Source organism: Prunus dulcis, chromosome 5 (genome assembly GCF_902201215.1).
Source record: "Prunus dulcis chromosome 5, ALMONDv2, whole genome shotgun sequence".
NCBI classification, from domain to species: domain Eukaryota; kingdom Viridiplantae; phylum Streptophyta; class Magnoliopsida; order Rosales; family Rosaceae; genus Prunus; species Prunus dulcis.
Window position 1 is genome coordinate 2,317,530 of NC_047654.1, and position 14,670 is coordinate 2,332,199.

At 35.4% G+C, this 14,670-nt stretch overlaps 1 protein-coding gene across 2 annotated transcripts; it reads right to left on the minus strand.

The window, feature by feature from the left end:
• Positions 1-888: 888 nt before the first annotated feature.
• Positions 889-9,091, minus strand: LOC117626913 (P-loop guanosine triphosphatase YjiA-like). Of its 2 annotated transcripts, none has more exons than XM_034358715.1 (10): positions 8,709-9,091; positions 8,430-8,495; positions 6,328-6,508; positions 5,894-6,090; positions 5,672-5,722; positions 3,164-3,255; positions 2,523-2,587; positions 1,867-1,955; positions 1,328-1,432; positions 889-1,208 (listed from the first exon to the last, which is right to left on the minus strand). In XM_034358715.1, the coding sequence occupies exons 1-10, from the start codon at positions 8,976-8,978 to the stop codon at positions 1,071-1,073; spliced, it is 1,254 nt and encodes a 417-aa protein (XP_034214606.1). In that variant the 5' UTR covers positions 8,979-9,091; the 3' UTR covers positions 889-1,070. The 2 variants fall into 2 exon arrangements, with proteins under 2 accessions (XP_034214606.1, XP_034214605.1); XM_034358714.1 differs by having other exon boundaries at positions 2,517-2,587; positions 8,709-9,089.
• Between the last annotated feature and the right edge of the window lie 5,579 nt (positions 9,092-14,670).

Consider the following 14,670-nt stretch of genomic DNA (forward strand, 5'->3'; position numbering starts at 1 on the left):
CACCTTCTGCTGCCTCTCCTATTTTAGTCCTCTGCATTCTCCTAATTTCATTAATAATTAAAAATTAATATTATTAATATTATTAATTGTTGGTTTACTTGTTAGATTTGGTTGACATAATTTATTTGAGTTTTTTTTTTTAATTTTAAAAACGGATCATATGGTTCTATCGTTTTTGAGAGGTCACTGCCGGTGCAAGTTTTAAAACTCCAAAGACGCCTACAAACAAACAGACAGAGACAATAAACTACGAGGGTCAGCTTTGGAGTCTTCATATTTAATGACTTATTCCAACAAAGGGAATAATGGTGAACGATGCTTCAAGAGTTTAATCGGTTATTTCGGTTAGGGTTTTTTTATTTATAACTTTTAAATTAAAAAAATGTGAAGTTTATCAATAAATTGCACTAGATATAGTCATGTCATCTTTGCAAACGAAAATATCAACGATCCAAAAATGCAAAAATTTCGATAAGAACTTACTCGAATAGAAATTGTGAAAAAAATATGAAAGTTTTGAATGAAACTCTAAAACATGTTTACTTAATCAAGTCCCTACCGTTTGACAAAATAATTTTATAAGACTTAGTTGCATGGCGGAATTGTATACGACTAAACTTGAATATAATGCCCATTGTCAGCTATTGTTTTTTACAAAATGTTCACTAGTTACTGAAGTATAACTAAATACATATCAATTTCATATACAAACTAAAGGTTTACATTGTCAATGGAGGATCTGCTAAGGGACCTGTGTAATATAAATCTGCAATATGAATCCACTATGATTCATCAACCGCCACGCTCACACGCCACTATTATGAAAACACACTCTACAAATCCATTATAAAAAATAAAAATAAAAAAAAGGCAAAAATTAAACTTCAGAGACATCATAAACACTAGTATAAAACCTTGTCAAAAGTTTAAATGTTGCATAAACATGTTTGGGTCATGAGTCCGAACAAGATTGTAAATCATTTGATGCCAAAACTCTGAAAGAACTCGCCGGTGACACTAAGAAGCATTGAACTCATTACGATCCCCACCGCATAGCTACTATAAGAACATCATACTAGACAACCTCTAAAACCTTTTCTAAGAGTAGTTTCATCCAAATTCCTTCCTATGAACACAAGCTTGTTAATCCTCTTCTCATCAGGTCCCCATGTACTGCCTGGGCACCCATCCAATGTGGAGTGCACCCCCTGAAGAGATTAAACATAATGGCAGAAGGCCAAAATACAAGCTAAATTTAGATTTGGCAAAAATTATAAAATGTTTTTCATCAAATCATAAAATAGAAACAAACGAAAAAAATGAGAACCTGGAAAACATAACGTTGATCAGAACCATTTATAGATAAGACACCCTTCATCCTGTACAAGTCTTCTCCTTTTTCTTCGATCAACCTTTCAAGCCAATCGTCCACCTGGTCCATCCATTTGATCAAACAAAGGTGGAATAAATTCTAATTCCGTAAGGAAACAGTTGAAAACAAAATTGTTGTTGCCTTTTCCTATCGTTTTCATAAAATTTCTTTTCTTAAACAAAGCATCTTCAGTGGGTATGGCAATTGAGAAATTTCAATACCTTCTATTCCAGGAATTATGATCATTCTATGTATATGAAAAACAAATGTATTCCTAGACTCAATTCATTTAAATTGGTACTCATTTTGGTTATGAAGTATTGTGCAACTATGCTTTGATTAACTAGTGGCTTAAATATTTGATCAAGTAAAAATTCCAATTAACTTCCAAGATGAGCTTATGTTTCCAAAGTAAATTAGACAGAAGCAGAAACAGACACCAAACCGCCAATATAAATATATGTAAACAAAATGATAAAGTAAAATTTTGCTACCTCGTCAAGATCAAGGGTTCCCTCATAAACTATGCTGACACTTGAGACAGTAGAATCATGTACATGGTCATGATGATGATTGTGGTGTTCTGTAAAATCCCAGCCATATTAGAAATAAATGGAACAGAAGAAAATAAGCTTGGAATCACTTTAGAGAAAACCCTAAGTAGATTATTCAATTAACTAACGAGAAAAACAAAAGAATTAGGATTTAAAAAAAAAGGAATATTCAAGGAGAAAGTTATTCAAACAGAAACTAACAAGTTTAAGTGATCCCCTCGAGTGCAACCACATGTAGTTTGATTTCGCTACACTTCTAATGATATAAAAAGTTTATTAAAGAAAAGGAAATTACAATATGTGGACAAGCAACAGAGATGAAACTTTAATTTGCAAGATGAGTTACAACGAAGACAAACACTAATGATAAACAAACAACCCCTAACATTTAATGATAAATTTCATAAAATTACTGTTTCGTATAAAATAAAATAAATTTATCTAAATCCAATAGAAATAGGAAGCTTCACCTGCATAAATGAGAACAGATTATGCAGTTCACCTTAGCAAATTTATTTACAACGAAGACAAACACAAAACACTCAGATGAAAGAAAGAACAAAAAAACAGAGAGCGAAAGAGACAGAGACCGGCACCATGTCCAGCTTCATGGTGATGGGATGGAGAACAGGAACTATCTACTTGAACTTGACTATCGATCCTGCAGATCAAGGCATTTAACGTGCTACAAAGATTAGTATGCACTATATAGGTGTACATGTAGATAATATATCTATACATATATATAGACACCCTTTCCTAAGGGAGGAATCAGAGGAAGGTAAAAGTGTGAAAAGTGTGGGTCCTTCACAATTTGCAGTTCAATAATCGAAACGATCAATTTTTTAGGTGCTCCTTAAAAAATAAATCATCCCCATAAAAAATCACCAATCGTAACTCAACTATCCGATTAACTACCTTCCACATCATTAAAGTCTTCTCGAGCACACTATGTTTGTCTGTACAGTTTAGAAGACCACACAACTTCTTGTATGTCTGATTTTCTGTAGGGATGATCCTTGAAGGAGGAACTAAAGAATGGATGTTTCGATCATTGAAATACATTGTAGGGAATCAACAGTATGCACTATAAATGAATACGCGTAACAAATCTCTTTTTTCTAGAACTCAAAAGAATAAAAGATAGCAACAAAGCAACAAGAGTAATATTATTTTAAAATGTATGAACAAATTTGAGATGGCAAAAAAAACAAACACACAAAGATTAGACAATGACCTTTCGAGATCATATCCTCCTACACCCAAAACAAAGTCCATGTCCACAGATCCAAATTTAGCTAGCTTGATTTGCGCCATCCCATTGATATGCTAATCCATGCACAAGTATTGCAAAATTAAAAAAATAATAATATTTCTCCTTTTTTAAGGTGTAATTAAAAAATCCAAATACATGCAACAAAAGCATAAAACAGAAAGAAATGAAGCATTGCCAATCTAGTTTGAAGTTCAGCAATAATTTCTACAAGCCAAGTGATTAACCCAGTTTAGCATATGCAATTCCACTATTAAAATAGTCCCACATTTCAAATTATGAATAACATGCATCTTACATGTTATTGATTAAATGTTGACTATTTGCAGCTCGCAAGTTCCCATACCCTAGGATAAGTTTTTTCACAAGGTAACAAGATAAGAGCCCTTGTAGCTGCTAAAGGCTAACAATCTTGCTCATTTATCGAAGGCTCCAGTCAATGTTTATATGATCTCTGCAACTAACATTAATATAGGCTGATTAGTATGCACGGGATATTGGACCGATTGGTGTCCATGATTCCACGAGCTTAGCATTGATTCTGTCCAGGCCAACTTTTGTACCACTTGGAGTGTGGACAAAGTTATATACTACTCAATGTTTTAAAAGGCGAGGCGTAGAGACAAGGCATTTTTAGTCCGCTATGCGAGGCAGAGACCTTGAAGGCATGCCTAAGCGCGCGTTGGAGAGAAGTTAGTGACCCCCAGATCAAGAGGCAGAAAGATAATGAGCTTACTGGCATCTCTATAAACACCTAGAAACCTTCTTTCACCTTGGCGCACATGAACAAGATAGTCAAAGTGTGCAAAACATCACTAGATATCAGTTACCCCCATGATGTTTTACCTCACATTTCGACTCCAATGCCTCATCCTACTCCATCCAATGGAAATTTGAATGGGCCTAGGATTATATAATATATTCAATTTTCAATCCGCCTACCATCTAAATTGTTGAGAATATAATCCTACTTTGGGTGTGCCAACCCTTGCATCACAATAATATCATGAATCCCTCCACCATTGCCAAATGTTTTTAGTGACCCCAGATCAAGAGACAGAAAGATAATGAGCTTACTGGCATCTCTATAAACACCTAGAAACCTTCTTTCACCTTGGCGCACATGAACAAGACAGCCAAAGTGTGCAAAACATCACTAGATATCAGTTACCCCCATGATGTTTTACCTCACATTTCAACTCCAATGCCTCATCCTACTCCATCCAATGGAAATTTGAATGGGCCTAGGATTATATAATATATTCAATTTTCAATCTGCCTACCATCTAAATTGTTGAGAATATAATCCCACTTTGGGTGTGCCAACCCTTGCACCACAATAATATCATGACTCCCTCCACCATTGCCAAATGTTTTTAGTGACCCCAGATCAAGAGGCAGAAAGATAATGAGCTTACTGGCATCTCTATAAACACCTAGAAATCTTCTTTCACCTTGGTGCACATGAACAAGACAGTCAAAGTGTGCAAAACATCACTAGATATCAGTTACCCCCATGATGTTTTACCTCGCATTTCGACTCCAATGCCTCATCCTACTCCATCCAATGGAAATTTGAATGGGCCAAATGTTTTTGGGTACGATACTCTAACCCTGACATGTTATAAGAGCCTTGGTCTGTAGTAGGCCCTGGGCCTTGAATCATCATTCTCAACCTTTTCGTTTGTTTGTGTGCTGCAAGGTGGGGCTGCACCTATATGCTATCTTGATATACATTATTGCCCCATTGCCTAACAGCTTAAGTTTTTCGGGTCTCTTGATTGTCGACGATGGTATGAAAGAAGGCAATTCACCCACATGTCAGGCCCAATGCTCCACGTCACCCATCATTAATTTGAACCATAATTCTTATCCAGAATCTTGCTTTGAGTCGCGTCTGGTACTTGGTTTGAATAATTTGGCCCCTTGTTGATGGAAAGAAAAAAAAAAGAGGAAAAGAACTCACTCTTCTTTGACTCTATGATAGTGCAAAGTTAAAGGGCTCTTTATGGGCTCTCGGAAAATCAGCTAGCTGGGAGTAGTTGGTGTCTACTCTCCAAATTCAGGGGCTGTGCTGGTATATATTCTTTTACATCCTGTTAGATTGCCTCCATTCAAGAGTTATCTGTTAGCTTAATTCTTGTTTTTTGCATAAGTCAAGGCTGATTCCTAGAGCATAATACTAGGAGAATCTGATGTGGTGTTGTTCAATATAAGCACCCATGTACTCTATTCATCTTGAATGGAAGATATTGATCTTCCCCTTATTTTCTAAACTTTATTTTAATTGGTTATGTCAAGCCATGCACCACAATGTATAACATCCTGGGTCTGCTGTCGGCCCATTGCCAAATGATTTCAGGTTAGATGCTCGACCCTAACATAAATCTTTCTTCTCTCTCTACTATACTCCCGTATACTCTTTGTTCAAACAAACCAACTGAATAAATCTTGCGCAGTGGAACAACATACCTTGATTCTGTTAGTCAACACCTCCAATTCAGTCTCGGTCACCAAATCTATCTGCCAAAACAATTGATAGAATCTCATAAGCTTGGAGCAGAAAATAGAATTCTAATTGGAAAGAGATGGCTGGAGTACAGAAATTAGACAGCAGAAAAAGGAAGGGAAAGACGGAAGGAACAACAGACAAGGAAAAGAACAGCACTTTTAGAGTAAGAAACAAAAACCCACCTTGTTCAATATAATACGATCAGCATATGCCACTTGTTCCACTGCCTCATTCACCACAAATCTTGGTTTCACTTCGTTCAAATGTTGCATTGCATGCTTGGCATCAACCAAAGTAACAACTCCATCCAGTTTCACATGTCTTGAAACAAGTTCATCCATACAAAATGTTTCTATAACGGGAGCTGGGTTAGCAAGGCCTGCAGAAAAGATTTTATGTCAATCTTGAGTTCTGGCACCCTAAAGTCAAAACATTATTGGCCCCCCTTTCTCTTTATTGTTCTGTACTTTCCTTTTAATGAGAACAACAATTTGGAATAGAACTTCTTTAAATTGCATCCAAATGAATTTCATACATACTCAAATCTTTAATTATTTAGAATTTAAATAATACTTACACCACCACCTATGAGTAAAATTTGAGAAATCCAACATACCCGTGGTTTCTATAACAATATGATTAAACTTGTCTCGTTTTTTCTTAACCAACTCCAACAGCATTTTAACTAGATCACCCCGAACAGTACAGCATAGGCAACCATTATTGACCATGACAATGTCTTCACTCACAGATGAATGACTAGCAACCAATGATCCATCAATATCCACCTCACCAAACTGCATGTACATAATCCTATTATTAAAACAAACTTAAGAACAAACCATTCCAATTAAAGAAAATAAATAAATCTCAAGAACAGATACAAATACTGTATGAAAAAAAAATTTCACTATATAAGTTAAATTATTTATCACTTCCAACTTAATATATTAAGTCTCCAAACAAAAAAAACAAAACAAAACAAAAAAAAAAAAAAAAAACTCTCAACATATAAAGATGTGGGTAAAAAAGTGTTCAATATCCTAACATAACATTCCCCCTCATATGTGGATGCCCCAATTATCCCTCATGTGTGGCTACGTCAACTCCTCAAATGTGGCTGTCCCAACACAACTACCCCTAATGAGTTGGGCGCAAAATGTGGAGTAGGCGAATTGAATGGGAAAGAAATGGATTGAAAAACGTATTTCCACATCTGGTGAAAGACTAACATATGTGGATGCCCCAATTATCCCTCATTTGTGGCTACTGCTTATTCAAAGTGCTTCACTGCTAGGCGGCTACTGCTTACTCTAATCAAATGAGAACTTAAATAAATAAAATGATGAGGCTCTTATGGCTTAATCTAATAATGCTTGATACAAAGAACAGGCTTAATGCATAGAATGGAAATCTTGCAGAGGAATTTTGTGTTCTTTATCAACACGTTTTTTATTGAAATCAACTATCCAACTAACGTCAGGGATAGTAAAGCAATTCCTCAATAAGAAAGCAGCTAATTTCCTGTTAAACTAGTAATTACATTATTTTAACCAAAAATATTTTCATTCTTATACTCTAACAATCCTGATACCCTGGAAAATTTTAATTAAAATAATTGCAAATGCTACAAATTTCGGTTGACAAATCTATGACATGCATATGCGTTGAATTTTCACATCCAATTGAAAGGTCAAATGCGCACTTAATGATGGCATCAGCGCATGGACTTGAGATCCGATCAGATCAAAGACTAAAGGCAGAGTCAAGACAACGTCAAGATAGTCATAATCGAATCAAGACATCGTCAAGCTTTAGGAGTGTTTTAGGTACTACTGCATCTTGGGTTAACTTAAATCCATTGATTTTGTTGTGGATGTAGCCAGGGTCAAATTCAACTAAATTTTGTTGTTCACTGTATAGATGCTTATTGATTTAGTTTGTTAAATGGTCTTTTGTTTGCATGGATAATATTAAATGGTTAAAGACTTTGCTTCGCATAAAAGATACACACAGTATTCACAATAAACAGTTTGTACTGAATGCCTAATATTATAAGCATATACCAGAATAAATATGAAACATATCAACATAATGACCAACACTCTTGAGGACAAAAGATACTCGGACCTAGGAACAATTTAAGAGTGAAACATAATATAAAAAATAGTAAATATCCCCTGAAAAAATATGGAACTACTTAAACAGAAAATTGACAACATAAGGTAGGAGCTTAATATAAAATAAAAACACCAAGTTAGGGTTAATTCAAGAAAACAATGAAGAAAAGGGAAAAAATATTTTGGATATTCAAGCTAAACATTACTTTGTCATATTGACCCCTACACCACGCAATTTCACTAATAAGATTGCTCAAGCAAGAAAGTTTTTTATTCCAAACTCTAATAAATCATAGAGGTATACCCCAAAAGAAAAAGAAACTGAAACGACACAAAAATAAAATCATTTGCTTTTGTTTTAAGCCAAAAGTGTAGAAGTCGCAGATATGCACACCATGAAACTTGAGTCTAATCCTTCTTTGGTCATCCCATACTCCGTCATTAACATTTAGATAATCTAAACAAATAATGCATATATTTCTTGTGTATTTCACTGTGAATGTTCACATAAAATCAATACAAAGAAAAAATATAGCACAAAAATAGTGGCAATCGTGAAAATCAACTTCATTTTCTATTGGCGCAAAATAAAAAATACCTCATTTTCTATGACCGCAATCCGCTTCCCATGTTGAGATGTCAGAATATGATTCAGCAGTGTAGTCTGCATAATAAGTAACAATTCGATTCAAATTCAAACAGAAATGGGAAAACAAAAAAGGAAACATACAGTTAAGATGACGCCTATCTCTTTGTTTTAGCAAAAACCGACAAATACCCACTTCAAGAAACAAGCAGAACTTCAAATTAAGCAGGTACAGTACAACACACCATTTCTATTTCTCCATTGTTACAAAAGTACTAATAAAAAACGAACCTTTCCAGAACCAAGAAAGCCGGTGATGACGGTGGCTAGAACACGAGTATCGAGACTCAAGGCCGAGTCCTGGTCGAGATTGTAGTTTGAAGCAGAGACCATGCTCCTGGAATATCCGGGACGTGGATTCTTGAGGTTGCGGAAATTGGATTCTCTGGAAACGACGGAGGAGAGGTTTCTGATGAATTGAGAGAGTGGTGAGAAACATTTGAGATTGAGATTTTTAGTTGATGTTCTTGCTCTTGAGAGTATGAATCTCGTAGCCATCATGTTTTTGCGCCTGAAGAATGTAGTGAGTGCTTAAACCCATTCAAGGTTTTAGAATTTATTTCAAGGATTTTTCATTTTACAGCACTTCACCAATTTGCCATTTGTCATGGCAAGGGGCTAGGCCAGCTACTATTTACGTAAATAGTGACTGTCCTTGCAAAAGGTTGTGGTGTTTCCACCCATTACCGTGGCAAATTCACATAAAGAGAGAAATTTGTATAGAATTTGGTGTGGGAAGTGAAAACTATGACTAAGTATTTATTTTTTTAAAAAATCTGAAATGTTTTGTATTTTTTTTAGATTTTTTTATATAAAAAATTTGGTTGCTGATGTCATTGCTGACAGCAAACTCGAACTTGAACTCGGGCTCATCTTGCCTGAGGGCTGCCCTGGTTTCTTGAGCCCCAACAGCTGCCTTGGCCAGCCCTTGTTGTTGGAAACGGTTTTTGGGCCTAAAACCCCCTCAGCCCTTGTTGTTGGAAGTGCTCTTACACCCTATTTTGGGTTGGAAAGAGATGTAAAACCCATGTTTGGCACACTAGGCCTCACGGGACTGGGTTAAGTAGTACAAGAAATTAGGTGTCGGGTTCATGTCGTTTCGGAATAATAAATGTGTCAAGAATACTCAACCTGAACCTGACCTATTTAATAAACGTGTCGTGTCGAGTTCGGGTCGTCTTAAACAGGTTAAACAAGTTACCTGGTTAATAACCTATTTACTCATTCCTAGTTTCCAATAGATTCATACACTTGTGAGTATTTATAGTTGGATGATTAGTACATTAATTTGTGTCGTTACAATTAAAATAAAAAATAAAAAAATGAGAAACATATTTATTTCACATTTTAAAAAAATTAAAAATAAAAAAGAAAACAGGGGACTACGTTAACTTTTTTTTTTTTATTTATAAAAAGACAACATCATAGCGCGCTTCCTGATTCGACAATAGGAGCCTTTAGTTTGGCCCTCTGTATCTCTTCTCTTGGGTTTTCACACACAGCTTCTTGGGGCTCATCACTTCCCAAAGATCACACCCTTAGCTTGAGCATAACTTGTGTCGTGATCTCGTTGCTTGCGACTCGGTCGATCAATGGCCTCCAGTTGCTTTTGCATGTCTTGAGAGTAAAAATCTACCATCTTGGATAGCTTTTGATTCTCTTCCTGCAATGTTTCAAGTTGACGTCGATTCACCTCCGCCGTCTTTGTCCTCTCCCTCTTCGAACTCCTTATAACACGCTGACAATCTTCAACCAAACTCCGCTCTGCCACCAACTAAGCTCTTAGCACCTACACCTTATGGGATTTCGCAATTAGGTGATGTCCCACCCTTGCGATAGATGCAGCACTTTGCATGCTCAGTGTCATGACATCACTCACCACCTAGTTATGATTCCTCGTTCCCAGCACACGCACATTCCTGGGAGTCACCAAACTCCTCACAACTCCAACAGCAACATCGTTATCAAGGAGTAAAGAGTCGTTTAAGGTAACTAGTCCTCGTGAGGAAGCACAGTAGGGCATCCACACTGGTGCATCCCCTTGCCCCCATGCCTGTGTTGGTGGAGCTAGGTTTAGATCGATAGAAAATGGGAATGAAGAGGCTATTTTATTTCTGAGTTTGAGGAGATAGGTTTCGATCGAGAGAAATGGGAAGCAAGAAAATTGGAGGAGCTAGGTTTTTTGTTTTTTGAGTTGTGATTTTTTTCTCCCCTTGTCTCCTTTAATAGACGTCCATTTTGACACCCGTTTATAATTTTTCCCACATTCCTTGATCTCCACACCCATAATTTCTAGCTTTTTACCTCCGTGTTTTTCGCTTTCCATGTTTTCTCACTTTCCACCTCGAGCTGTACACCCATGTTTTTCTGGTTTTCCACTTCGACCCACTTAATTAGAAAAAAGAAAGATAGAGAGAGAGGAGAGAAGATAGAAGGAAAAGAACGGAAAAAAAGAAAAAGAAAAAAGACATGTGAAATTCTACTTCTTGTACAAACATTATAAATATCACATAATGTATTATATAATCACAAAGTTGTATGTAACATGGTGGATAAGGTGTTAGAGAGGAATGTAAGTGGCAGGGGTTCAAAACCACTTGTGTGTGTGGTGAAATCTCCATTTCCTTCATTTTTAGCGGGTTGGCAGGAATGCAGGTTTGAGTCGTGTAATGGGTCATATCGAAAATTGTCACCCCTACTAGAAACCCATATTCAGTAAGGGAGGGGATTAACTTAAATGGGATTGTATAGTCCAATGGGGAAAAAAACATCGGACTTGCTTGTCTAATATAAACGTCATTCGCAATATATCGATGGTGATACCAATACCACCATCAAACATGCGAGCTTGACCACCACATACCTAGAAGTGGATGAAGAGAGAATGAAAAGAAGGGAAGGAAAAAGAAAATAGAAAGGAAAGAATAGGAAGAAAGAAAGAAAAAAGAAGGGACTTCCAGGGAAGGAAGAAAAAAAAAAAAAAAAAAGGGGTCAGGAAGAAAAGGAAGAAGAAAAGACAAAGGAGAGAAGAGGAAGGAAGGAAGAAAAAATAGGGAAAAAAAAAAAAAGAGATAAGATAGTTTTAGCCTTTAAAAAATGTTATAATTTTTTTATTTTTTATTTTTATGTCAAAATCCTTAATTAAATATTAAAATGAATATTAGAATTTTATTTATTTTTAGTTAAAATTAATTATTAAAATATTTTTTTAGTACGACACAATACTAAACATAGGTCTTCACTATTTTTACAATCCAGCTTCTTAGTCTGATGCAACACCAAACGTTGATCAGTACGTAATCCCGATTAGGCCAATCCGAGCTAATCCAAGACAATCCTAAGATTTAGTCCAATCCATGACAGTTTGCCGTACCAAACGACTCCTAAGGGCTTTGTTGGAATACCGTATTAGACTCTAGATAGGGGTAAATAGTCCAGGTCAGTTGTTTGATGTAAACTTGTATTATTTAATTACCTGACTATTTTAAACAGTTTGGGCTTTTAGTACTCTTCTTACTTGATTAACTAATACAATCCACACACTCCGGTTTACATAATACACGCTTAATTATAAGGCTAGAAAAAAAAAAGAATACACGTGAAAAATCAGATGCTATATTTTCATCTTCTTCTCCCGGGTTCTTCTCTACTATCATTTCTAGTGGTTATTCTCTTCACTCTTCTCCAAGTATCCATCTCTCTCTCTCTCTCTCTCTCTCTCTCTCTCTCTCTCTCTCTCTCTCTCTCTCTCTCCAATATGCTTCTCCTCTTCACTCTTCATATTCTTCTGTGCTATCTTCTTTAGAGGCTATTTGGTGGTTTTTTTGTTTGAATTTCAAACACCCAAGTTTGCAGCTTTGCTTAGTATTGAAAATCGTTCTTGCCCATTTATGTTGTTTTGATTCAAAGCTCAGCCAAACAAGTTTGGTTTTCAATCATGTTTTAATTTTTTTATTGGTGGGTCTGTATAATTGGCTCTCGATTCAAAGCTCAGTTAGATTCCAGATTTTTTATGTATTAATTTTTTGGTCAAAATCCCATATTCCAGATTTAACTTGGGGGGTTTTGCATCAATGATATGGTGAGCAGGCAAAGAAGACAATGAAGGAAGCAGATAGAGGGAAGAGAGAATTAGGAGAGAGGTTTCTTGTTTTAGTATTAGGCAGTCGTTCGATGTATGTAATGGCTAAAATGATTTGTCAATGATTTGGCAAAAACAAATGAAAAACAATTTTTTCATATGAATCTTATCAAAAAAATTTCGTGTCACTTGAATTTCAATTTCCACTTAAATTATCAAAGAATTTAAAAAATAATAATAATAGTTTGATCCAATGTTATCCGACGAAGCACCAAACACAGTATAACTTAGTCTGACTATTTATCTGGAATAACACCAAATACTTTATAATATTATAGATAAGCAGTTAGCACTCTCCAAAACAGAGTAATACTATTCGACAAGTCTGACATGCCAAACGAGCCCTAAGTGTCTTACATAAGACCTTCTCCTACCATTTGGTCCTAAACCCAAATTTTCCCCTTCCAAAAAGTAAATATTTGGGTTTTGCCCCGACTCAAACTATTTATTTTCCTAACCCTTCATACTTAAATTTTAAGTTTGCAACTTTATTAAATTATTTAAGAATAGTTTAAGTCTAATTTTTTTAAATGGATAACTTTTCTTGATTTAATCTTTTCAAATAACTTTATAATTTAATTTTTTTTGAACAATTTGACCTAAAAAAATTGAAATTCCACAAATTAAATTGTTTAAGAAATGGGTGGGTATTTATAGAGTTTAGAGTGAGTTTTGGAGTTGGATCTGATTTAGATTAATTAAAAATATTATTTTGACTGTTAGATTTAAATTTCAGTCGTTGGATCTTTCTTTTTACTGTTAAAATAGCTTTGCTTTAATATGGATCGTTGATTTGGGTTACTGTTGAAAAAAAGAAGAAGGAGATATTTGAATTGTCCAACGATAACATCACCAGTAGCTGACATGTGGCGAAAGATATTATGGAGCACAGTAGCGACATGCCCCATTTGTCCTCATTGCACATAGGCTACGAGTGGGCTACACCAAAAAAATTTCCAGTCCAGACAATAGCTAGACTGGTATTTGGCCTCAAGTTTGGATTTTCCCAAATTTTAGCTCCTTACTTTTATTTGGTTGGGAGAGGAATTGGGCTAAGATTTGAGATATTTTGGGATTGCCTAAGGCTCTTAGATGGTGATCTATTTCTTAACCGTTGGATCCAATTGGTTCGCTATTGGATCCAATTGGTTTGTGAATCAAATTGGTTAGTTTGATCAAACGGTTAAGAGATAGGATGTCATCTAAGGGTCTTAGTAAGACCCTCACTATAGAATTCTCAATATATATAGAATATTCAGTTCAGGTTTTCCTCCCATAAATCTCAAAATTTGTAACTTTATTAATTGTTTAAAAAGTATTTATATATATATTTTTTGTTAACTTTCTTTGAATTAGTTTTAAACTAAAAACATGCAAATTTTGAAGAAAAAAAAATGTATTTCATGAAAATGAATACAACAAGGAAGTGAATAAAAATGTGTATAATAACATAATAAAATGAGTATAAGTAAAAAGCCCAAAAGTAGCAACCTGCTCTAAACAAACCCAAAATATTTTTAAAAAGATGAAAAAATCCCTTATCTTTAGCACCAAAGACATGCAAGTCTTAGACTCAAAGCAACATGTGAAGATTTTGTTATTATTCAGCAAAAGTGCAGGGTTAGCAATGTAGCAGCCCATGTTTAAAAATTTTAATTGCTTGTGCATATGTTTGAATGCCTTTTGTCTTAGTGTGCATATGAATTTGTTTGTTTATGTAAGTGGTGTGTGCATGTGAAGTAGTGTGAAGGGTTTTTGTAAGGAAGTGTTATGTAAATTCATAAGGCATCAAAAGCCTTGAAAGGACAATAGCTGAAGGTGTATATAGTTAGGAAACTCCGAAAGTGAGAAGTACAATACTAGAGAAGAAAAAATCTGAAGTCTATTCCCAGCTGTTCCTCCAGGAAAAGCATGAAAAAAAAGGCTCGAATGGTACGATCCCTCCGTCACCCCAGAATGAAAGGGGCGATCTACCAAAGCCGAGTTGTTGATATGGAACCGTGGGCTTACCGTCGCTCTGTGGTCTTGCTTGCGGAAGTGCTAGATGATGGT